Source organism: Eurytemora carolleeae, unplaced genomic scaffold (genome assembly GCF_000591075.1).
Source record: "Eurytemora carolleeae unplaced genomic scaffold, Eaff_2.0 scaffold334, whole genome shotgun sequence".
NCBI classification, from domain to species: Eukaryota; Metazoa; Arthropoda; class Copepoda; order Calanoida; family Temoridae; genus Eurytemora; species Eurytemora carolleeae.
In genome coordinates, this window is record NW_019396897.1 from 292,025 (window position 1) to 315,174 (window position 23,150).

Here is a 23,150-nt window from a genome sequence, read left to right on the forward strand (position 1 = left end):
AACTAGATACTGCTCAGATTAAGATCTGAAACTAGATACTGCTCAGATTAAGATCTGTAACTAGATACTGCTCAGATTAAGATCTGAAACCAGATACTGCTCAGATTAAGATCTGTAACCAGATACTGCTCAGATTAAGCGTATCGTTCTGATTAGGACATTCTACTTAACAATCCTTTTTAAGTTGTTTTAAAATATCATATTTCATCAATTCTACGCGATGTTAAATAAAAATTATCTTTTATACCCGTATAATTACTTACTTATACACATACTTTACTTGTATTTTATGTAATCGTGAATCAATTATAAAAATCGAAGTAAAAGTGTTTGAATGTCGTAGTTAAAACACAATTTTTTGAGACTTAAAACAGGAGTTGATTGATTTAAACTATTTATAGGGAATAATTTCAATTCCCACTTATAAGAAACGGCATGTCCAAATACCCAATGATACCCAAAAAAAACTTTGACTGATCCCGAATGAATAAGATCCATTATCTTCTCCTTAAAATACTGGTTATAATGATTTCCCTAAAAAAGATTTCTTGCAACAGAAACAATGGAAGAAATTCTGAGAATAAAACACTTTTCAAGCTAGAAAATATCGATTATTGATATCATTAAACTACAGTGCTTAGGATCCATTTAAATTTGATGCAGATCCGGATCCTGGATCCGCACTGGAAAATACGGATCCGGGTTAATTATTTTTTACTGAATTGTTTAAACACAGCAGAATTTTCAAATTTTTTTTTTCGATTAATTTTTTGCATCTTGATGAAACAATCAGAAATCAGGAATAATCTGTCCTTTTTCTAAAGTTCAGATTTGGGTTGAGAGTAAAAATTTTTTTGTTGCACATTTTGGTTGATAATTTACCCCTTGGATCCGGATCCAGGACGCCAAAATCTTGCGGATCCATGGGATCCGGATCCTAAGCACTGGATACAAGTTTGAAGTGTGCCGATGTAAAGCGTGGCCTTCTGGAGTTCGAAAGTCACAATTAAGATAACGTTTACAGTCCTTGAATTTCCCGCCTTTCGATTTGATTTCGATGAGGGCTAGATTTTCATCATTAACATAAAACTAAGCTTTTTTTGTTACTCTCATCCGGCCATTTTCATCTGAAACTATAATCACCTAATCAAAATTATTAAAACTAATTTTTTTATATATATAATACATAATAGTTTTATTGACATAGCTGTAAATTTAAGTAAGTTCATTCCTATAGATTTAAAACATTGTGCATTGCTGGTAGCATTGATACAAATAGTAAAAAAAATTCTAGCCATACATAGAAACATTGAGTTATGAAGTACTGTACACTTGAAAACCAGAGTTGCCAACATTTTATAAGTTATTCAAATAAATAAGCATTTCAACAATTGAATAAAATAATTAAAATTAATATTTCTAACATATTTGTGATTCAATATTGTAACTAACAATCTGTACACTGCTACAAAATAAGAAAATGGTATAATAATATTTTAACAAGTCAATCTTAGCGGTGGGTAGAATGAGTAGTAAGGAACATGTCTCAAACTTTGATTTTCTAATCCTTAATCTGTTAAACCTCATGGTGTAAACCTTTGATATTTCATAGTTTGAGATATCTAAGGACAATGTCATTTTGTTGCAAAAATTAGAAATTAGATTGGAAAATACTAATTCAAGGCGAGAAACTATTTTTTTAACAATACTATTTATCAATGGATTGTTGTGTAAAAAGGTTCTAGAATTGTTAAATCATACCAAAAAATTTTTTAAAAGTCATAGTTAAACAATGCAATGGTGAAATTGTGAGAATAATTTTTTTTTAAATGGGACAATTTTGTTAAACAGTGAATATCAAATAATGGGATAATTCAAAATGTTGGCTAAACTTTCTTAAGTTGTCACATCAAATACAGTTTAATAAAATCATGAATTTGTGTATGTTTAACACGTCGTCTATTTTGACCCGGCGGTCAAATTCGTCAAATAATTATATGTACTAAACGTCAATATATAATCGCCATTAAAAAAAAAACATCTGACAAGACAACTCAGGCTTGGATTGTAAGAAATATTAAAGATTAAAATACCTTTACGAATGAAATTGTAAGTTTTTATAAGATTTTAAATAAAATTGGGCTGGGAAAAAAATAAACATTTTCTTGGACGGTTAAAAAGTAGTTTTTTTCACATAAATAAAAGATTTTTAAAGAAAAATTAAGAGCTAAATCTGTTTTGAGTAAATCATTCTGTGAATTTGGAAAAAAATCGACTATCTACAATCATATATACATGATTTTATCATGGCGTCTACGATAGATTTAAAAAGTAAGATTGGATTTAATTTCGAAAACTCGCAATTAAACTTTGAGCTCAATAGTTGTGCACAGAAATTGATCTGTAAAAAAACAGCAAGATTTGTAAATTAAACACAGCGCATTTGTTTAACTATTTTTTTTAATGTACAATGTACATACATATACATCTACAAAAAGATACATCTGTACATATAAATTACTTTGCTAAAATCTCTTATTTTTCAACTAGACAAGGTACTAATTATAAACAAAAACTGTTTACAGCGTCATAAATAGTTGCATATTTTACTAAAAAAAATAACAAATATATAATATTCATAAAAAGTTCCTTTTCAACTTTTGTCGTCATTTTAGACGACAGAATCTGAAAGAGCATCGTCTCCATTCGTCAATAGCGAAACCCGTTCAAAATCCTCTATACGGTCCCGCCGTTCGTTGCTAAGACTGCGGGGCCGCGAGGTTCGACTCGCTATGCTGTTTTGACTAGAGTTTATAGCATAGCTGGACCCTGTATACCGTTGACCACGCACGGTGGTCCGTGGTGACCGGCCCATCCCAGCCAATAGTTTAGCCGCTACATTTCTATCCTTCACCGTTTTGGGTTCAAAGTTGAAAAATTGAGGTTCCGAGTTGACGTCTGAGGTTCCATTGGTTTTCCCGTTCTCTGACAGTCGCCGAAACTCCGGTGTTAACGGAGTTGTCGAGTTCTTGTCCTTAAAGGACTGTCGGACGTCCGTACAGACCAAGGACATCCTCGGAGACCTCCTCTCCCTTCTCGATACCTGCTCACTGTTCATAACTCCAAGTTTAGGATAACTGAACAGTGGTTTAAGTTTGCTGTAGTCAGGAGGCCGTTTCTTAATAGCGTTCTCCGTTACACCGTTCAACCAATAGGTATCAACGATCCCCTTGCCCTTCATTTGGACCCCGCCCCTGTATTCCGTTATATACCCGCCTAGTTTCTCCAGTTCTCTATGACACTCTTGACTAATATGAATCCTGAGTGGAAGCCCGTTACTTTCCATCCTACTCGCAGTGTTGACAGTGTCTCCAAACAGACAATACCTGTACAGTGTGCAATACAGTTGGTTAGAAAAAACAAAGTCTGTATGTACAGACTGAACAGAGTACATAATGCAGATTTTTATATACTAATTTTTCTACCGGGCTACCTACAAAGGATATGGCCTAAATGACGACCTAATTGATATGGTCTGAAAGTAAAATTTTTCTAAATAAAGTTTTTAATAACTTTGATGATTTAACAAAGAAAACATCGCAAGTTTACAGCTGCACCTGCATGGGACCCAAAATGTAAAAAAATGCTGAATGTCGTTTTTGAAGTTTAATCCTTTGTAGGTATCTACACATATTCTACAAACTAAAAGGGTGTTCCACGAAACACGACAGTTCAGAGACGGCTTGCTGGAATTCTTTGATCTTAAAAAATAATTTTCATTACTAATTTTACAAGTAAATTTTTAGATTCAGAATCATAAATACACCTTACATTTTCATACTGTTTCGTGAAACACCCTGTATCTAGTGAATACATAATAACAATTATTTATGAAATATAATCTATTTTTCTTACCTCGGCATGGCTAGCCCGACGACCCCGGCCACGACGGGCCCCGTGTGTACCCCAATTCTCAGCTGCAGGGTGTCTGCGGGCCGATGTGAAATCCTAAAGTTCTTGACGGCTCCAAGTAGTTCCACCGACAGGGCGGCGATGTTTCCGGCATGGGTCGGAGTACGCTCCGGTAGCCCACTAACCACCATATAGGCATCTCCGATAGTTTCAATCTAACATTTAAATATCACATAATTCAAGTCCCCAGGTAAAACAGACTGGGTCGTACAGGGTCAAAATATGAGGGGTGTCCGACTTGGTATAAGTCTAACTTATAACATGACCATAGGGGTTAAAAGCTGGACAAAAGTTTAAAATTGGACAAAATAAGAAAAATCGGCTTTTTTGGTGTTTTTTGTTTAAAATTAACTTTTTATTAACTATTTTCATAATTATTGTAAGTTATGGGCTAAATGCCCTTCGAGATGGAAACTCTTGTGTTTGATACTCAATCCCGATATCTGTGGGCACTTTTAATTTTAAGATCAATGCTTGATCTTTTTATCTCAGTTATCTCTCCCCCGATTAAAGCTTCCTTCAACCCTTCAACGATACCCACGCGGGATGTAGAATAAAGATTAACAAAAGATCGAGATCAAGCTTTAATGTCGATATCCACTATACATGAGTTCACAGCTCCATGAATGACTAGAGTTCTTCACGAATTGAGTCTTTGCCACAAACTCTGATTTCCTAATCCCTTATATCTTTGTATCCCAATGTCTAAAGGACCCAAGATATTTCAAACTATGAATTCTGTCAGATCCAAATATTCAAGATTGAAACATCAAAGGTTTATGCCATCAGGTTGCAAAAATATAGGCATTAGAAATTTTGAGTATATGACAAAGACTCCATTCCTTTACCTTGTAGACATCGAATCCTTGAATTATTTCGTCAAACTTGGAGTAGAGCTCGTTGAGGAAGTTGACCACCTGGAGGGGGGTCGACTCAGAGCACATACTGGTGAACCCGACAATGTCGGAGAAATAAATGGTTACTCCGTTAAAGGTTTCCGGCTCCACTCCGATATTCTAGAAATATATAGAAAATAAATAAAATAAAATAAAATTTTTAACAAATAGTGTTTACTGCTTTCCTTTTTATAACATTCATTTTACTTTATGAATACATAAAAAATTATTAAAACTTTCCCCCCCCCCCCCTCCACCCTCCCAAACAAAAATGTATTATATTATCAAAATAAAAATTCAGAAAAATAAGAAACACCCCAATCAATTTAATAAAAAAAGCTTATTTTAAAAATTAAGATTTTTGATTTTGAAATGTGAACATTTTGAATCAAGAATCATCTTAATAAATTAAAAACTCATCAAACCGCAAAAATTCCGTTAAAAACATCAAAAAATCTAAGATTGAGAAAAAAAAAATGCAGAAAAAAGAATAATTTAATAACAACGCTCTGAAATTTCATATACTGAAGAATCATTAAAAAATGAAAAAAAAACATTTCAGCACCATACGCAATTTTTTTCATTGTATTGAAAAGTTTACCATAGTTAGTTTAGCTGCAACGGAGGGTGGAAGCATCCTATGAAGAAGGTCCTCTGTCCTTGCCTTCTCCTCGAACAATAGCCTCGTCCTCTCTGTGACGAGGTCCTCGAGATTCACGCTGTACTTCTCCAGCATCTCGACCATCTGGTCCATAATGTTGTTGTTCATCCCCTGCCGCATTGGTTTCAATCGGTTTCTGATACTTGTGAAATCCGGCCTGAAAAAAGTCAATTAAAAAAGAATTGTTTAATAATTCTAAAATATAACAATTTTCAAAATATGAGTGGATGGGGGGGGTATGGGGGCTGAGCCCTCCCACCCTGGATCAGTAAAATCTATGGTTTCCAGGTTTTTTATGTCCCAATGAGTGGTAACCCGCCCTAGAATTTAAACAATTAGCCCCCCCCTCTTGGACAAATTCCGGAATACGCCCCTGCTGCTCAGAATGGGATTTGTTTATATCTTCCGTTCGTTTACAATTGGCCATGGGTGTATCCAGGGTTGGCATATAAACCCAGCCAATAAAAACCCGCCCAAAAAAAACCAGTAACACCCAATTAAAAAAAACACACCTAAAAGGGATTTTTTTCGCGTTTTATGTTTTTTTTTGTTGGAATTTTTCTATTTCTAAGCCTAATCTTCACTCTTTCAGTGATCCATTCTTCAAGAAATGAGGTCTACTATCATTGATATTGATTATTAGGGAGTTTGTATTACTTAAAACTGCCTCATTTAATCATTTATTGTGTGGTGACTAAAACCTATGATCTTTAATAAGAATATTGTTTAAATAATATTCCGAAAAAAACTATTGAATTAATTTAAATATTCATCCTTGTCGCTCAACTAAGTCACCTCCTCTACTCCAGGCCATGAAGAAGTAGTGATATTGAGGATGTTTCCTCTGTATACAGTTGCTAGTTTATTAGCTTTCTACCACCAACACGGTTTTTGGTTTAAGATCAGACAAATCTCATTGTAGAAAACTATCGTAGAAATCGATCATATACAATTTTTTTAAACTCAATAAGATACACAGTACAACAGAATTTTCAAATTTGTTGCGATAGGATTTAGGAAATACAATCCCTTGATTATTATGTAAGTAAATATGTATCCAAGTTAGAATATAGACCAGACTTAATCTGAGATTCCTAAACTAAAATATCAAACAATTGCAGTACAACCCACCATGAAGAAGAGAGGAAAAATTACCATATTAAAAGATAATTTTTACTATAGCATACCCCATATCACAAAGTATTATCATTTTTCTTAACTACTAGGTTCACCTATTGCTCAAATAGTCTTATTATAATAAATTAGTAAGTTTTAGTAGGCTTTAACTACTGTAAAATTAAAAAAAAATAAAAACCCAATAAAACCCACTGGGCCGGGTTAAAAAAAAAATAAACGGGTTTTTACTTTTTTCCAACCCTGGGTGTATCATCTCTGATTTTAATTTTACCAGAGAATTGGAGTTATCTTGAAAGATTTCTTTTATTATTCATAATTCATTATTTATTATGACCAAAATCTTTAGAATGAATCTAACCTGATCGCAATTTATTTTTTAGATACAAAGATTTTGTGTAGAGCCCAAGAATGTATTTGTTCTTTGATGCAATTTTTAAAAAAGTTTTTGAATTAACTTTTTGACTTCCTTTGACCCAAGGGTTCACATTATAAAGTTCCCCTAGAAGGTTCTTGGTTATTCTTTTATTAGTAAAATAATTATGGTTTAAATGATCTATAAAATGTTTCAGCTTAGTGATTATTTCATGACATCTTACTTTTTACTAATTATTTCTTTTACTTTTGGTTTGTTTAATGTTGCTCCTAGGTCTAAGATTTATTATTTGGATAAAGTATATTATTTGTTTTGCCCCCCCCCCCACTAAAAAAAGGTTGCGCCCAGGACTATACAGAATGCTTTACCTAGTTTCAGGATCCTCCGCCCAACACTCCTGCATAACCTCCAGGACATACTCCGGCAACTCCGTCTCATTCTCCGCCGCTATATCCCGCAACAAGTCAATATTCGGCCTCGTCTCTACTCCGCCTTCCGGCTCGATCACGCGGCGGATGATTTCTGTGAGGGACATGTCATCGTCGCCATAGGGACCGGATCTGCCGAGCATCTCGTAGAGGATGATGCCGAATGCATAGACATCCCCTTTCTGGGTTCCTCTGAGAGGTCCGTTGTTACGGAGTAGCTCAGGGGCCCTCCACAGCTGCTTGTACAGGAGGACAGATTCATTTTCAGATTGGGTTTCTGAATAGAAAATTTGATTCATAAATATCTTTATAAATCATATCTACAATGTCCCTATTCCTTAGCATTACACATTGACGCTAGGACGATTTTAGTTATAAAATAATTGCAATAAAAACTATGATATTTAAATTGAAATAATAATGATGAGATAATATTGATGAAGATGATGATAATGAAGATAATCATGATGATGATGATGATAATGTTGATGATGATGAACTAACCACATGATCTGATTGCCTAGAATTGATCTGACCACCTAATATTGATATGACCGCATTAAATCAATCTGACCAGCTAGCTACTCCTCTGAACATCTGATATTAATCTGACCACCTGACAATGGTCTGTCCACAAAATAATGATCTGACCATCTAAAATTGATGTGACACCCTATAATTGATCTGACCACCTATAACTGATGTGACCACCTAAATTTAATCAGACACCAAGAATAAATCTGACCACCTAGAGTTGATCTGACCGCCTATAATTGCTGTGAACATTTAGAGTTAATCTTACCACCTACAATTGATCTGACCACCTAGAATCAATATGACCACCTAGAATTAATATGACCACCTAAAATCAATATGACCGCCTAGAATTAATATGACCACCTAAAATCAATATGACCACCTAGAATTAAAATGACTACCTAGAGTTGATTTGACCACCTAGAATCAATATGACCATCTAGAATTAAAATGACTTCCTAAAATTGATTAGACACCTAGAATTAAGTTGACCACCTAGAATTGATTTGACCACCTAGAATCAATATAACCACCTAGAATTGATCTGACCACCTGATTGACCTACCTTGAGAGACCCTGAGTTCATGGAGACCAAAGTCTGATATCTTGAGAACCCATCTGGAGGAAACAACACAGTTGGAACTTCTCAGGTTCCCATGGGTCACCATATCAGACCCATGCAGGAACAGCATACCCTGAACAGAGAACTGTTAAAGGGAGAGATTACGAATTTAAAAAAAGGTTTATTTAAAGGGTTTTTATCCACTACAATGAATCTCATATATTCTCTGTCCACAACAAAACAGTTAAATATCAATAGGAACTTACTTTAAATCATTAATTTGATTTACTGTCAGAATTTGTGTCATTTTATTTCCAAAAAAGAACTCTAATTAATAAAAAATAGTATGGATGACCTGAAGATCAGACGGGAATATAGAAAGGGGGAAAAGGGAAGGGTTCCCAGATAAGGGGATCTTCAGGCCACCTTAAGAACCAATTCTTGTATCCGCCCCTGAATTCCAGAAACTAACCCCGAATAATCACCTTGATAAGATCATGAATGAAGGAGGTGATGAACATACTATCCAACTTCATGTCGGAGTTCTCCAGAATATCGTTGAGCCCCCCCTTCCCGCAGTAGTCGGAGATGATGGTGATACAATGTAAGTCCCCGGACACCTCCACGCAGGCTCCAATAAAGCTGTTGATGTTGTCGTGCCTCAACTCTCTCATCAACTTCATCTCCTTCATCAGCTCTCTGCAAAAACAAAAGTTTTAAAAGTGCAGAGACGGCTTAGGGGGGGGGGAGGGGGGACCCCCCTGAAAAAGTGGGGGAAATTCGGCTCCATATTTCAATTATTTCACCCCCCCCCCCCCCACAAAAATATGTTAAGCTGCCCCTGATTAAGTGTTGTGAATACTTAATGTATTCTTAAAATGAAAAATTGGACAGGAAAAGTCTAACGATAGTAAAAGAGGCGCAACTCGGGTTTCTTGGGGAGGGGAGGGGGGGTTAAGAATTTAAGAAAATCTTTACATTTCATTTTTTGGGTAAAGGGGTAGGTAAAATCACTTTGATAGGTAATTGGGGGATAAAAACTGTCGATGTAAGTTCAATTTAAAAAGTGACTTCACCGATTCCAACGAAAACAATGCTATCACTTCTAATTTCGTTAATTGTCCCATTTACCTGCTGATATCTTTCTTCCTGGCAAACATTAATTCTTTAACTCTGACATTAGATCCTTTATACTTGGCTGTCTGGCAGAAAGTTCCTATCCCGTTGTAATCTCCTATAAAATATGTAATTCATTAGTTTTCATCTCAAAAAATGTAAACTAATCCACAACCAGTATGGAAATCATTTTTTAACAAATCAAAAAGAAATCAAATTCAAAAAGAAAAGTATATTTACAAACTTCACATTTATACATAAAGCGTCTCATATAATATTAGATTCGGTCCAAGCTTTAGCGCCAAAATACGCAAATAATGATCGAAAAAACTAGTATTTTCTGCAAGAAAACTTTTTAAGTAACCTTACATATTTTTTAAAAAAATTATTCATAGTTTTTAAATTTTCCGATTACCCCCTAAAAAACAATTTTGAGCTATGATCGATCAAATGTGATGTGTAACACCCTGTAAGGTTAAATTTAGAGGTTAAGTAGTAAACATTCAAAGCGTACAGAATAGTTGTATTGTTTAACCTTGAAATTAAAAATCTGTGTACACGAGTACTGTACATTGTAACATTTGCTTTTTGTATGTACTGTTTAACCTAGGAATTTGAACAATATCAATTATCTATATTTTATAGAATTTGAGACTCAGCTAGCTGCTCAAAGAATGGTTTAATTTTCTCTTTCTAATGAAACCCTTAAAATCATTATATTTACAAATAAACAAATTCGAACACACAATTAACCTTCACCGTCACCATCATTTTTTAAATCTTAAATCATAATAAAAGATAACAATGGAAATCAGACATGTTTAAATCTTTATTAGAACATGATGTAGTTTTTCTTCTTGATTTACTATCTTATATGTGAGGGGGAGGGTGTCTTTAGGTAAGCTAGAGATGGGTGTCCCCCCCTTCTCCCCCCGTTTCAGTTTTCTGATTTAAAATAAAGGAAAAAGTCTAGTGCTGATTACTAAAATGATAACATCATGTTTTCCATTCCTCTGATCAGCTTGAAATTAAACATTATAAACAAACTCAAACAAAGTTTAAATGAGAAAATTCCTCAAAATATATAAATATTATTCTTTTCTGAAATCATCATTAAAATTACAATATCATCATTCATTCATAAAGTTTAAATGAGATATTCTGCAGTTTTAAAAAATTCAAAATGGAAAATAAAGTGACAATCATAGAGAAAGGAAACGAAGAGGTAAAGCTTAACTTAGATGTACACAACCGACCCCCTTATTAATTAATCAATAGAGTGGTCGGTTGTGTCCATCACAATATCTTTACGTATCTAACACTGTATACTTGTATATATAGTGATCGTATTTCTTGGGGGTGTTAAAATGGAGATAATTGAAAATTGTCAAATGTGGCAGTCAACATCCCCGAATTCACTTTATACAAAGAAAGAAAATCTAAAAATTTATCAATTCCATAAAGTAAGCTTTTCCTTTTAAAATTCGGTGATGGTGATGGACCAAACCTCTGTAGAGTAAAAAAGTAGATGTTAGTTCCACATTTATTGAAAATATATTTCGGTCTGGGTTGACCCTCGTCAGTTCTAACGAAATAATAACCATCAAAATCGATACAAAAAAAATTTAAAAATGTAAAAAATCACAATCTTTATTTCCTTTCTCTATGTTGATTCCACTTTTCTACATTTTACCACCCACAAGAAATATGTTCACTCTATATACAAGTGTTTGCAGTACTAGGTACGTAAACATGTAATGTACACAACCAACCACACTATTAATTAGTTAACAGGAAGGTCGGTTGTGTACATCTGAAATCAGAAAATTTTCATAATTTTTGTTCAATAGTTCAGATTTGGGTTTTCAGAGTAAAAACGTTTTTTTTGCAGTTTTAGGTTGAATTTTGCCCCTTGGATCCGGTTCTGGATCCAGGAGGATCCGGTTCAGTATCTAGAAAGCCAAATACTTGCGGATCAAATGGATCTGGATCCTAAGCACTGTTTACAAGCAAATTAAAACGATTTTGAAAATCTATTAAATAAAAAGGAAATTCATTTGAAACTAGCAACAGAATGCAAATCTCAATATCTACAAGCAAGACTTTTCCAGTTAAAAAATGCATTTTGAGAATTGACACAATTATTTACATGGTTTTGTAAACCTTGTAAATCCAAAAATTTTGAATTTATAGAAAAAGAATTGGCTCGAATATATCTAGAACAGGAAATTTATTTGGCAGATGATTGGAACCTATTTTCATTTATGCCCTCAACCCATTAAGAAACATATGTAAAAAATATTATATTTATAATTCCGTAATCCGTGTGAACATTATATTTCTATGCATAATCAAAGAGAAAAAATGTATATTTGAATTCTAAAAAAGCTAAAATAAAAATAACCCATCAATGACTAATTAAAATCTTCAGTCTTCTACCCATTTCAAATGTGCCACAACCACAAAAAATGCTTTAAAAATACATATATTTATTTTTTATATTGCATTGGTGTGTTAACATTGTGTCTCTACACAATTAAAAATTTTAGAGAGAAATGTAATTTTTCAAATCTGATACAGGAAACTTTGGTGGCATTATTTCCATTTAAGAAATGGCTCCCTTCAACCAAGAACTGGAAACGACCACAACCATATTGTGAAACCCCACATAAAACGTGTAAAAACACAAATATTTACATTGTTTCAAAAACCTTGAATCCCGGTCATGATTTTGACCGGATCTACAGTTAGATTGCGTAGAAGTCTCCAGCTGAACCCAGCCTGGTGATGCTTTCCCTGGCTTGGTAGTGATACTTATACTGATACAGTACAGTACAGTACAGTTTAATACTCTGAAGTGACAATTAAGTAGCCTCGCCAAATTCATTACTTATCAGCTTTTTTACCATACCCTTTGACGTTTTATTCCATTAGGCCCCTAAATTCCTTTTGGGGAAAATTTATAATGATGTGAAATTACAGCTCTGCAAATTTCACATCATTAGAAATTTTCAAATACCAATCTTTAAGATTATAAAAATCTTTCACCTCATACAGGACTTAAAAATACAAAGTTAAAAAGTATTTTGAGTACAAATATCTCCTCTTTGAAGTTTTCTTGTGCAAAAGTGTTCAACATAAATCTCTTTACAACACTGGAATTGTTAAAAAAAATGTTTAATTCTGTAGTACCCAGAATCCTACCCCTTATGTTTCTTCATTGTGATTCTACGGAGCCCCATACTCTCAAGACTGGGGAATCCAATTTCTGGAAACAGTTTGCTTAAAATAATACAAAAAAACTAGTGCAACCATTGGGGGGGGGGGTGCTAATCCCCCCCCACTTTAACATTAAAACCACTCTATGTAAATATATTATCTATTCTATTTCCCTAAACCTTCGTTTCTTTATTGAAAATTTGCCAAAAACTACTACGACATAATTCAAATTTTGGTTCTCAAGTCCTAGACTTAATTTAGATTAGTTTGGGTAAGTCTTCTATTTAAAAATTTGTCCAGTGTTCTTGGGTGTAGCTGTTTTTGAATTAATAATCTTTCAGTTTTTTTCAATAACTTTCATTCATAAATGGAACTTCGCCTAGAATTCTTCTTAGGCTATAACAAATAGCATGCCAAGAAAATACATCTAGATGAACAGTTTATAAAATTGTTTCAATTTTCTGGCAATTTTCTTGAAAAACAAGTTTCAAAAACATTTTGATAAACTACTTAAAAATATGTCTAACTTTGAAAAGATGTTTTCGTTTGGGAATCTATTAGAAATTTTGACAAGTAATTTCAACTTTATTCTTTTAACCTAGGATAATGATATTGATATTATCTTTCTAAATAAAGATGTAACTTTTTTATTAGTAATATAATTTATTCATTTGTCAATTACTTATTCATTCGTGAATTACTTATTCATTAGTAAAGTGATTTATTTTAAGTGACACGCTTTATTTATTAGGAATGTACCTTATCTTTTAGTGCCATATCTTATTCATTTCAATGGTGGCATCACTTGATAGTTAGTGGCATCATTTATTCACAAGTGGCGTCACTCTTTTATTAGTTGGAGTCCAGTTCTTCAGAATCCCTTCAAACTAGCTTTGCTCCTGTTTTACCTGATGCTTTGCTCCCTTGGGATGATTTACTGGAGCAAGGATGGAGTCCAGTTCCTCGGAATCCCTTCAAACTGTCTTCGATCCTGTGTTACCTGATGCTATGCTCCCTAGGGATTGCTTACTGGAGTAAAGATGAAGTCCAGTTCCTCGAAATCCCTTCAAACTATGTTTGATCCTGTTTTACCTGATGTTATGCTCCCTAGGGATTGTTTACTGGAACAAGGATGGAGTCCAGTTCCTCTGAATCCCTTCAAACTATCTTTGATCCTGTTTACCTGATGCTTTGCTCCCTATGGACTGTTTACTGGAACAAGGATGGAATCCAGTTCCTCGGAATCCCTTCAAACTATGTTTGATCCTGTTTTACCTGATGCTATGCTCCCTAGCGATTGTTTGCTGGAACAAGGATGGAGTCCAGTTCCTCGGAATCCCTTCAAACTATGTTTGATCCTGTTTTACCTGATGCTATGCTCCCTAGGGATTGTTTGCTGGAGCAAGGATGGAGTCCAGTTCTTAGAATCCCTTCAAAACTATCTTTGATCCTATTTTACCTGATGCTATACTCCCTAGGGATTGTTTACTGGAACAAGGATGGAGTCCAGTTCCTCGGAATCCCTTCAAACTATCAGGACTAATCTTCCACAGTAATCCTTCAATCTCCTAAATATTTTTTTCTTTTTATTTAAGAAATTGTTGAAAGGAACAGTATCAAAGCTAACCCGATCTTACTGTGCAAAGATGATCTTTAATGATCCAATAATCCCTGATAGAAAGTAACCTTTGCGTTCTTGGCTGAAATCCCTGTTTTTATGTTAATTCCCATTTACTTTGAAAATATGCTAGTTATAAAAGCCATCACGGCGATTAATTATATACTTTTTTTATCAGGGTACATTTATGAAATCTCAGAACCTTTGCTCTAATTTTAAACCCTATATTTTTGCAACCTCATGGTGTACACCTTTCATATTTAAATCTTCAATTATTTATTCGAACGGAATTCATAGTTTGAAATATCTATTGTCCACAAAATAGGGTTGCAAAGATATGGGGATTAGAAAGTCAGAGTTTGTGACAAAGAATAGGAAGACGACATTAAAGCAATATTTAAAGTGTACAAAGTAAACTGTTTTAAAAAGTGACTTGATAATAAATTGTAGTAAGTCAAATGGTCTGAGCACAGTGCAAAATTGCTGTGTCTCATATTCATTGAACTATTTAATTACATAACTTGAGGCTGAAAGTCGTCTTCGTGTTCCAAAGTTTTCTGGCTCTCTCTGTACTTAAGTAAACAATAAGTTTACAAGTAATCCCAAAGTATGTGAAGGATTTAAGTGTACTGCAAGTGTACTGCAGCTTGTAGAAAAAATGTAAACAATGGAGTTCACCAAAGGCTTTCATTATTAGACACGTGTCGTTGGAAATTACAATATTTTTGAAAATATTATAAAAATAATTATGTTTATATTCATGGTTTGTTTGTATTAGGATAAAGTTTCACTCTTCAGCTTTTCTGGTCAACAATTAATTCTTAATTCCTTTGTTCTTTCTCTTGCAATCTTGCAATATATCTTTGCAATCTTGCAATATATCTTTGCAATCTTGCAACATATCTTTGCAATCTTGCAATATATCTTTGCAATCTTGCAATATATCTTTGCAATCTTGCAATATATCTTCAATCTTCATCAGTTTTGAGCTTTTTTCTTACTATTTTATTTAAATTTTATTTTTTTTACTTTATTATTTTCTTAACACAATATTTCGGAGGCAAAATAAGAATTTTATTTTTATTTTCTAAGCTCTATTACCTTGCAATTAATATATCTTCATTAGTTTTGAAATTTTTTTCCTTACTATTTTCTTTAATGTGTTCCCCCTATTTTATTAACAGTTTTTTAAAAAAAATTTTACTATTTTTTTACCAAAATATTACGGAGGCTTTTAATAAGAATTTGATTTTTATTCTCTAGGTTCTATTCAATTACCTCCAACTTTCCTGTTTTCCTCTCTAAATGATTTTTCTTCTATTTTCATTGTAATTTAACTTTAATTTAAATTTTTCAATATTCACAATTATTCTTAAATACAAAATACAAAGAAGACTTCATATTATTTAAAACTAGGATGATAAATTTGAATTCCTAAAATCTAAAAAAAAATCCCTTTTTAACTTTTTTTTATATTTTTAACCAATGTTGAACATATCATAATTTATATCAAGTCAAATAATGAAAAAATTATAGCTATACAATTCTTTAAAAAAATTTATTTCTGTCATTAATGGGAACATAAAGATTTCTCAATTTCTTAAGCCAACAAATATTTTGAAATTCTCAAAAAAATTACTCCAAATTGCCTGCTTTACTTCCTACTTGCGTTTTCCTCTTTTTTAAGAATAGCATTAAAAAAACATTCAGATAAAAAAACTTGAACTTGCCTGTTCAACTTTCCACTTCCTGTAAACAGAAAGGGTGATGACCATGCTGACCAGTAGGACTCCGCCCATCACACCCGCGATTATCTCAGTTCGACCCTACAACCAAAAATCTATCTTAAAATCCATAATCACATCGACAGGGTGTCCCAATAAACATGGAAAATATCCATTCTACAAGGTGTCCAATTGAACATGGCAGTGTAGTTTCAGTAGAAGTAAATATTTCCACATACTGTTTATAGTGCCGATTTAAAGATTCATCTCTAATTGGATGATAAGATAGATAGAAGGATAGATGTTACTACCATGCAATTTCTTTTGGTTCAGAATAGACACAAAACACATGACTGAATGACTGATTGGATCACGTGTTAATGGAATCGGCATACATGTGGGAATTATGTATGAATTCTACAAAGTGTTCCAATAGACGTAGGAAAATAAGAGACGAATTGGAAATCGTTTTGATATCCAATTGTGTATTAAAAAAAAGATTTCACGTCTTTTGTTCACTTTTTAAAATGTGGTCTTCCATCTTTGAAACTTGTTGAGCTATTTAATATTTGCTCTTACTTGATAAATTGAAATCTGGACAAAGGAATTGAGTCTTTGCCACAAACTCAAATATTGAAACCCCTATATCTTTAGAACCCGATGTTGTAAACCTTTGATATTTTAAACTCAGATTATTTGAATCAATGGAACTCAATGAGGACTGAAGGGGTTACATTAGTTTGAATTATCTAAGGACTACAATATTTGGTTCCAAAGATGTAATGATTAGAAAATCAGAGTTTGTGGCAACGACTCAATTCCATTCCCAATATCAAGGTTAATTTTGATTTTTGAAGGTGCAAAACGTATAAAAAAACATTTTGAAAATCCCAAGACTAGTGAATTATCGTAAAACATTAAAAAAAAATTGCTAAGATAAAAAAAAGAATGGTGGTTGAATTAAAAAAAAAGTGTCTAGGTACATTAAAGGAATTGTGTATTTGCCACAAACTCTTATATTCTAATCTCTATATCTTTGAAACACACTGTCGTAGACTTCTGTTAGATCAAAAAATCTAAGTATAAAATATCGAAGGTTGTTCACTATCAAGTTGCAAAGATATAGGTATTAGAAAATTTGAGATTGTGATAAACGGCTTAATTCCTTTATTTTAACATTATTTATACAAAAATTGAATAGAAATGTTAAAAACAATAAATAAGTAAATCTATTCATTAAGCTATTCCAAATCCAGGGGAACCAATTTCGATTTGCACTCGTCAGATTTATGCCTTGAGTACGGATTGAAACTAATTTCTCCTGAAATCCTAACCTGGCTTCCTTTACATTTCTCTCCCCTGTATCCACACTGCGGTTCATCCAGGGGTTTATATCCTGAAGTAGTTTTTGATTGTTATCTCGGGGGAAGAAAGTTCCAAACCGTGATTTGAGTGTTAGGTTTTGAACAGAAGAACGGTTTGGATCTTTCGTTTATGTTGTAGATCTGCTTTATTTCACATTTATTCATTTTATCAAATTTTTCAGTTTATTTGTTTATTTGTTTATTTGTTTATTTGTTTATTTGTTTATTTGTTTATTTGTTTTATTTGTTTATTTGTTTATTTGTTTATTTGTTTATTTGTTTATTTGTATATTTGTGTAATTGTGTCTTTGTTTATTTGTTCAAATTTGTTCATTTGTTTAAATTTGTTCATTTGTTTATTTAAATGAATTCGGACTTTATTTTTACAGTATGATGGCTATTATTATTATGATTATTATTATCATTATTATTATCTATATAATATTTAGTATCCAGTATACCTCTAGGAAACTCAATGTTTGTATGCAGAACATATTCTGGCAATTCTCTCATCTCTCGTAGCCTTCCATTTACAAGCCGGGTTCTGTAGACAAGTTAAGAATTAATTGATTGGGAACCCAGCGCTACCAAGGTTACTAAAAGTTACTCCCGCCGTTTACCCGCACTTGAACGATTTTACCGGGAAACTAAATTTTCGCTGTTAAAGTCGATACACTCAACTTAAAATCTCAAAAAACAAGCTAAGAACATTCCCGTCGGTCTCCCGAGTTCCTCAATCAAAATTAGAGGCGGTGCCGTGACAAACTCCTGAATGACAAACTCCGGAATGACAAACTCCGGAAAGACAAACTCCTGAAAGACAAACTCCTGACGAGACAAACTCCTGACGAGACAAACTCCTGAAAGACAAACTCCTGAAATTATGAAATTTTTCTCTGAATGAAATTTGATAAAATTCATAAACTTTAGGAGTAAAAATCCGCAAATATCCTAGAAAAAATTCTCAATCTTTAGTAATTTGAATATGCTTCTAGCAGCAAAGTATTACAATGATCAGAAACACCATGAAATTTATTATAATTTAATTTTTATTATTTAGGGTTAGGTTAGGTTTCTGGGCCGAGCTAGGTTAGGTTAAGACACTTTCTGGGCCGAGCGCTGCGGCTAGGACAGGCTAGGGGGCCGAGCGCTGCGGCCATGGGTTAGGTTAAGTTATGACACTTTCTGGGCCGAGCGCTGCTGCTAGATTAAATATAAATCGTGAAACATTTTTTTTCAAATTTGATATTTTGGAGTTTGTATTTCAGAATTTTTTATTTTCAGGAGTTTGTCTCTTCAGGAGTTTGTCTCGTCAGGAGTTTGTCTCGTCAGGAGTTTGTCTTTCAGGAGTTTGTATTTTCCGGAGTTTGTCTTTCAGGAGTTTGTCATTCCGGAGTTTGTCATTCAGGAGTTTGTCACGGCGCCATTAGAGGCAAATCGATCCAGGGTTACCTGAGTTATGATCGGAAAAACAAATCTTTAAAAGAAGATTCCAAAAATATCTTTAAATGTTCTCTAGCAAAAATATTGACTATTTTATAGATTCAAAACCAAATGTTCTTTTGGTTTTTTTCCGAATTCAAAATCTTGTTTTTTGGGTTTTTTAAAATTGAAAATTTAATAGAAACCCCAATTTTGAAGTCACGACAAATATAAAATATGTTTTGAAAAGAGGGAATCCTAAGGAAAGTGCAGGGAAAACAGGACAACATTTAATTCAAGAAAAAAGGCACTTAAAAAAAATCTCACCCGGTCAAAATTGACCTTCTCGTCACTAATGGGTTAAATAAAAATTATTTAGAATATATTTTATATAAATTTATATAACCCGGTATTGACGTACTTACTTGTTAAAATTATCCTTGGGTACGTGGAACTCCCCGACCTTGGTGAGGTAGTGGTTGCACGAGAACTTCTTTCCGGAGAACTTGGACACGAAGGTGTAGTTGAACTCCTTCAACGCAAAGGCCGTGAAGTTCCCCTCCGAGTCCCCGTTCTTGTCGATCTTGATGTAGTTCCCGGAGATGGAATCGTATCCGCCCATCTTGATGATGGTTTTGGTGAGACGGGTCCCATCCCTGGCGAGCTCGGAGATGGTGGTGTTCTCCCCCTTCCACCGGGCCTCTTCGATCATCTTGTGAAGGGCCTAAAAGTAGGTAAAATTGATTCTCCATCTTAATAACTCAAAACAGAGTCAGTCAAATCATAATTATATTGATGGGATTCAAATCCTTGAACTAGTGGTTAGTAAGAAAACTTTCGTGGATTTTTACAGAAAACTGCGAAAATTCATTATTTATTATATCAAACTGCAAAAATCTTGCCTTTTCTGAACTCAATAAAAAGTTTTAAAAAATCACAGCCAATTAATCCTTCCCCACTCCTCTATACTGTCCTATATGCCCTCCCCCTCCTCCTATCCCAAAAAACCTCTTGCTTTCTTTCCAAGTGTTAGCATATCATCTATTGTTCTAATACACATCATTATATATAGGGCTCTTTGTCAAAATGTTAATTAAATATTAACGATGTATAATGGACGAAAACAATAACATGATGATTAATTAGCTTTTAGTTTAATAGCAGTCTAATCTTAACAAGGTCCAAGGGGTACTGAATTTATAACAGAATACGATTTCTTGAACCTTTTTTACATTTAGTAATTCCTTTTTTTCCTAGCGTCGTTAAATTTATTTTATTTCTATTTAATGTAAATTGTTCCTTATCTTCTTTCTTCTTTTTTATTTAATTTTCATATAATAATTTAATAATGAAAGTAATGATAATAGTAATGATAATAATAATACGTACCGCGGCGTAAAGAACTGCGCTGTCGTACAAATGTGCGGCGTAGATGGATATATGGATATCTACTTGCTATATTAAACATTACAGATGTACATATTGATATAAACTTGCTTAAAGCCTTATAAATGGATATATGATATTTCAGCCCCACCCCCGCCAGACAAATTCATGCGTACGCGCTTGGATAAATGAATATCTACATACGTTAAAAACATTGTAATATCCATGTAGTTTATTAAACATAACAGATATACCTATATGGATATCTACACATGAACTGATAAACATAACAGATATACCTATATGGATATCTACACATGAACTGATAAACATAACAGATATACCTATATGGATATCTACACATCAACTGATAAAAATATAATGCTTAAATTCCTTGGCAAAAGGGAAGACGACACTTGTAAAGTTGAAAGGAGGCAGAACGTTGTAATGTCGCACATGGTCAGCAAAATCAGTCGTGTCAATCCTAAACAAAGAAACATTGAGTACATCCTTAAATATAATTCTTGAATGGGAGGTGGAGGGGGCCTGCCCTGTAATGTTTTCCTTTCCTGTTGCTTCAACCAAAATAGAATTGGACTTCTAATTTAATACGCAGTTTTCTAGAAGATAAACATTAAACATCGCAAAAAATCAATTAAATCTACGCACACCTGGATAAACCTTAAAACTATAAAAATGCATATTTTTTATTATTTGGAGAGGAGGGGGGGGGGGAGTCCGAAAATTGGGGTTTATTCCTTTGAACCAGTACAAGAGAAAATACAATATAATTTAGATACATAAAGATTACAAGAAACTTTTTTATATTTATTATTTGGCATTTTTGTCTATAAATGGTTATAAATGGTTATAAATGGTTAGCTAAAATATATTTCAAAAAATCTATTTATTAGGATGTTCAGTAGATTTCTAAAATTATATAAACGAAAGTTTTCGTTGGTATTTTTTTAGAAAAGGGACAGGTCTAAATATCAACTTGCATGTAAGATTATGTTTTCAATCATAACTTTTCTTATTGAGGAGCTATTGAGAACAAAAAATTTTATTTCTTATGTAACCGTAAGAAAATTTTATCTTTGTTATAAAAATTGCTAGAAATTTAAATAATTTGTAGGAGTTTAAATTACCTTCTCTTTTTGTTCAGTTGATGGATACTCAGCTGAAAACTTTAGAATGAGATATCCTTAATCCTGATCGCTAAATCTGAGTATCCAATGTACACACTTTTGATTTTAGTCTTAATCCTCTTTTTTGGATATTTCTACTGTATAAAAGTTACGTTTGATAACAATTACAGAAACAATGCTATATCGATTGAACTAATATCCGATTGAATTAATGTCGGCTGTTCACAAGCCGGCTTTCATAGCATTTAAGCAAATAAAAATTTTGATTTATTGAATTAAAATTAAATTTAAGTATTAAAATAATCACGGGTTTAGTAAAACCAGGAGTTTAAGCTTAATCTTGATATCCATTATTCTAAAGTTCAGCTCAGATTTATAAGTTTGTCTCATACTTATGCGCACAATCGAAGCTGGAGAAGCTACGATGTCATAAAGTCCGACCAGTGAAGTAGAATAATTTTACCTCCTCCTTCTGACTAGTTTTCAGTGTGGGGGGGGGGGTACCTGTAAGGAGATCCTGATACGACGATCAAAGATTTCCAGGATTGCAATCTGTCCCTGTATCCAGGTATATCTTCACAAGACGCTCCGTCCTAAAAATATATTTTAAAATATTTTTTCTCAAATCTGAGAATTGAAGGAATGCTTTGAACGAAACCCAATTTCACAGAAAGAACTTTTGTGTGAATTTTTGCATCTTCAATACTTGATCCTTCAATTAAACTTTTATCCCTGTAGGGTTGGACCATTCAGAACATACGAGAGGAAATGTATTAATATCCGTAGGTCTGCATTAGATGGCGCTATCATTGCTTGATTCCAAGATTTACAATACAATTCAGACTTTTGATCATAATTTTTTTTTTAATTCATAAATACTTTTTATCATAGTAAAATATTTTTTTTTATTATTGTTTTAATTTTTAATTAGGCAATTTGTTTCAAATTATTAAAAAAAAAATATTTTAATCTTTAACCAAATCATTTAAATCATTATCTTTTTAACCAAATTTTATGAACCTATGCTATTTCAAACTATGAATTATTAAATTTAATTAAATAAATTTTTGAAAATACAGGTTTCCAAAAAAAAGAGACAAATATGCAAAATTATGCACAAATAGACAACATTGATCATTAATCATTACATAACATAATGATATTTATCATTTCAGTTATTACGTAATCATCGAATCCTTCAACATATAAATTATTCATTCTTGTATTTAAAAGTTCTTGTTAGATCAAATAATCTAAGTTTGAAATATCAAAGGTTTACAGTTTACACTATCAAATGCATATATATAGGAGTATTAGAAAACAAGTTCCTTTAAAGATATTGTTTTAATTGTCAGCAATGGGTTAACACTTTAGTTTAGAGCATATGTAAAATGTTTGAACTTTAAAAAAGAGTAAATTTTGATTCACTGTCACCGTGAAGTACTCACGCTTTTCTCTCCGTTAACCTGATATTAAAATTGATATCTTGAAATTGGATGAATTAATTTTATCTTGAAATTGGATAAATAAGATTTTATCTTGAAATTGGATAAATAAGCTTTTATCTTGAAATTGGATGAATTAATT

General features: G+C 32.9%; 2 protein-coding genes across 4 annotated transcripts in view; both read right to left on the minus strand.

Moving 5' to 3' along the window:
* The window catches only part of LOC111709881 (COBW domain-containing protein 2), a 14,539-nt gene extending 14,266 nt beyond the window's left edge, over nt 1–273 (minus strand). Inside the window, exon 1 of the mRNA XM_023483811.1 lies at nt 264–273. Within this exon, the coding sequence (XP_023339579.1) occupies nt 264–273 (10 nt within the window). The remainder of the gene's footprint in view (nt 1–263) is intronic.
* Nucleotides 274–1,340: 1,067 nt separating this feature from the next.
* Nucleotides 1,341–23,150, minus strand: part of LOC111709884 (receptor-type guanylate cyclase Gyc76C) — a 32,867-nt gene continuing 11,057 nt past the window's right edge. For 2 of the 3 annotated variants that reach the window (XM_023483814.1, XM_023483815.1), the window contains exons 12-29: nt 22,068–22,156; nt 20,809–20,899; nt 20,419–20,484; nt 19,455–19,753; nt 18,069–18,151; nt 17,578–17,639; nt 16,250–16,345; nt 14,361–14,469; nt 12,887–12,950; nt 12,394–12,482; nt 9,698–9,800; nt 9,052–9,265; nt 8,570–8,699; nt 7,408–7,744; nt 5,470–5,686; nt 4,821–4,988; nt 3,916–4,127; nt 1,341–3,386 (exon numbers count right to left, since the gene is read on the minus strand). In XM_023483814.1, the coding sequence (XP_023339582.1) occupies nt 2,672–3,386; nt 3,916–4,127; nt 4,821–4,988; nt 5,470–5,686; nt 7,408–7,744; nt 8,570–8,699; nt 9,052–9,265; nt 9,698–9,800; nt 12,394–12,482; nt 12,887–12,950; nt 14,361–14,469; nt 16,250–16,345; nt 17,578–17,639; nt 18,069–18,151; nt 19,455–19,753; nt 20,419–20,484; nt 20,809–20,899; nt 22,068–22,156 (3,144 nt within the window). In that variant the 3' untranslated portion in view covers nt 1,341–2,671. The remainder of the gene's footprint in view (nt 3,387–3,915; nt 4,128–4,820; nt 4,989–5,469; nt 5,687–7,407; nt 7,745–8,569; nt 8,700–9,051; nt 9,266–9,697; nt 9,801–12,393; nt 12,483–12,886; nt 12,951–14,360; nt 14,470–16,249; nt 16,346–17,577; nt 17,640–18,068; nt 18,152–19,454; nt 19,754–20,418; nt 20,485–20,808; nt 20,900–22,067; nt 22,157–23,150) is intronic. The other variant, XM_023483817.1, reaches the window with a different exon arrangement.